General features: G+C 39.2%; 1 protein-coding gene across 1 annotated transcript; it reads left to right on the top strand.

Annotated features, from left to right (window-relative positions):
- The first annotated feature begins 634 nt into the window (after nt 1-634).
- Nucleotides 635-1,356, top strand: LOC131146527 (large ribosomal subunit protein uL14x/uL14z/uL14y-like). The gene has a single exon (XM_058096161.1). It carries the CDS (start codon nt 784-786, stop codon nt 1,162-1,164), a length of 381 nt encoding a protein of 126 aa, XP_057952144.1. The 5' UTR covers nt 635-783; the 3' UTR covers nt 1,165-1,356.
- Nucleotides 1,357-2,355: the final 999 nt, after the last annotated feature.

Raw genomic sequence — 2,355 nt, 5'->3', positions numbered from 1 at the left:
TGGTAAGGGGTGTTGGTTGAGGTCAGTCCCTTGAATTGACCTAGTTGTAACCGGTGCCGTTTCACTCGTTAAGCGAGCATTAGAGGAATCCTTGTGCTGGTGTAGCCAAGGCAGGGACGTGGGCACAGTTGGCCAAATCTCTATAATAGATCGTGTGTCTGTTTATATTTCCGCACTTTATATTTACCGCACATGTTTGTTATAGTGCGAATGGTGCGCATGATTTAAATTTCCGCATATTATATTTATCTGCGCATTTGGGATTGCATAGAAAGACCATAGGTTGTGATATTTTGCTAACATTTGATTTAACCTAGGAATAAATTTTAAAATTTCAATTCACCCTCATCTTGGGAATATACCAAAGCCAACATGCAGTTATAAATAATTCAAGACTAATGTATGTTCACCTAAAACCGCAATATTCAATTTCACATTTCTTAAATGTTAGTACCAATCATTTATATAATCTTTAACCATGTTTATGCATGCACATGATTTATATACTTTATATTCGGCGAATCTTTTTCTAAAAAATGAAATAGAATACGTGATTAGTCCATGTTCATTTTTTTAAAATTTAATTGAAAGTTTTTAAAATTTAATTTACAAAGAACTAAATGAAATTAACCAAGAAGCCCCCTTTTCAAACCCTCCTCATCATAATTTACCAAACTCTTCAAATTCACTAATTAATTTTGGCCTTTCATCATTTCTTCCAACATCACTCAGCTTTAAATCCATTTCTCCGTGAGAAGTTGATCTTTTTGCCTGCAGGCCACAATGTCGAAGCGAGGTCTGCCAGTCGCAGCGACTGTGAACTGTGCGGACAACACTGGCGCTAAGAATCTCTACATTATTTCGGTGAAGGGAATCAAGGGCCGGTTGAATCGGTTGCCTTCGGCGTGTGTTGGGGACATGGTGATGGCTACTGCGAAGAAAGGGAAGCCTGATCCCCGTAAGAAGGTCATGCCCGCAGTCATTGTTCGCCAGCGCAAGCCATGGCGCCGAAAGGATGGCGTGTACATGTACTCTGAAGATAAGGCGGGTGTTATCGTGAATCCTAAAGGTGAAATGAAAGGTTCTGCAATAACTGGTCCAATTGGTAAGGAGTGTGCTGATTTATGGCCAAGGATTGCTAGCGCCGCCAATGCAATTGTCTAAGGGTAGTAGGTACGGTATGCACATATAAATTATAGGTCACCATTCATGAGAATTTCAGGGTAACATGTTCAGACATTTGGATATGGCAGGCTTCAGCTCCTGTCTGCGTGTGTTGGTCTTGATTTTATTTTCTTTGATCATGGCTGCGAACCATTTAAAATATTTAAAATTGTTGTACCTCTTTGTATGGCTTTTCTTTTTATCTGATGGAGGTTTTTTGAGTTTGCAAAAAAAAAAGACTGAATCTTTTTGCAGAACTACAAAGACCCTCCTACTGCCAAGGTTTGCGTAGGTTTGAACCCAAATTTTCAGCTTAATAACTATGATAAAAAAGCATCATTGCCTCTCCATTATTGTCGGTTTGGGTAAGATGACGTGGTTTTCATTCATCCAAAAGCCCCAAGCACTATCCAGGAAAGGAAAAAAAACCTTGGAATACCTAAGCACACTTGCAACCAACATTCAAAGAACCCCTTGGTTTCTCCTAGGGGACCTTGACATAATCAGGGAATGCTCAGAGAGCAATGACCCAATAATAGATATTCCCTAGGATATAGATATCAAAAACTTCATGCATTCTGCTATGCTGAAGGGTGTTCCTTTTACTGCTCCCCCTTCATATGGTCCAACAAGAGAACTTATGGTTTCATAGCTTGGAAACTTGATAGAGTTCTGGCCTATTCAGAATCCGCTCTTTCCTCCCCAAAAGACTGAATGTTGAATTCCTTCCCCTTGGCTTTTCAGAACATTGGTTGCCTTGAGCCAACCCCCAAAAGCCACATTCAAATTCCTAAACTGGGCCCCAACATGAAAATTTCCTGAAAGTGATTGCAAACTCTTGGAATGTCATCATTAATGGATTCCTCATGTGCTCTCTGTACGAGGAACTCAAATTACTCTTGAAAAATCTCAAGCATTTTGATTGCCACCATTTTTCCAGTTTGAATTTAAGAATCCCTATTGCTCTAGAAGAATTGAACAAATCTCAGCTTGATATATCATCACTAAATCCAAACATCCTAACTGTGAAACTGTGAATTAAAAAACAGAGGAACTATGGACCTTGCTGTAGGCTAGAAAAAAATGTTGAAACAAAAAGCAAGGATAAATTGGCTGCAGCTGGATGACCAAAATAACAAGTTCTTCTCTTTGGAAGTCAAAGATATGCTAGCCAAATCACAAATCAACTCC

Source organism: Malania oleifera, chromosome 13 (assembly GCF_029873635.1).
Source record: "Malania oleifera isolate guangnan ecotype guangnan chromosome 13, ASM2987363v1, whole genome shotgun sequence".
Classification (NCBI taxonomy): Eukaryota; Viridiplantae; Streptophyta; class Magnoliopsida; order Santalales; family Ximeniaceae; genus Malania; species Malania oleifera.
The sequence above is the reverse complement of the archived record's forward strand: the minus strand, read 5'-3'. Positions and strand labels throughout refer to the sequence as shown.

Excerpts from the sequence above, each read along its gene's own strand:
- LOC131146527 (XM_058096161.1), top strand. The coding sequence starts at position 784 with ATGTCGAAGCGAGGTCTGCCAGTCGCAGCGACTGTGAACTGTGCGGAC.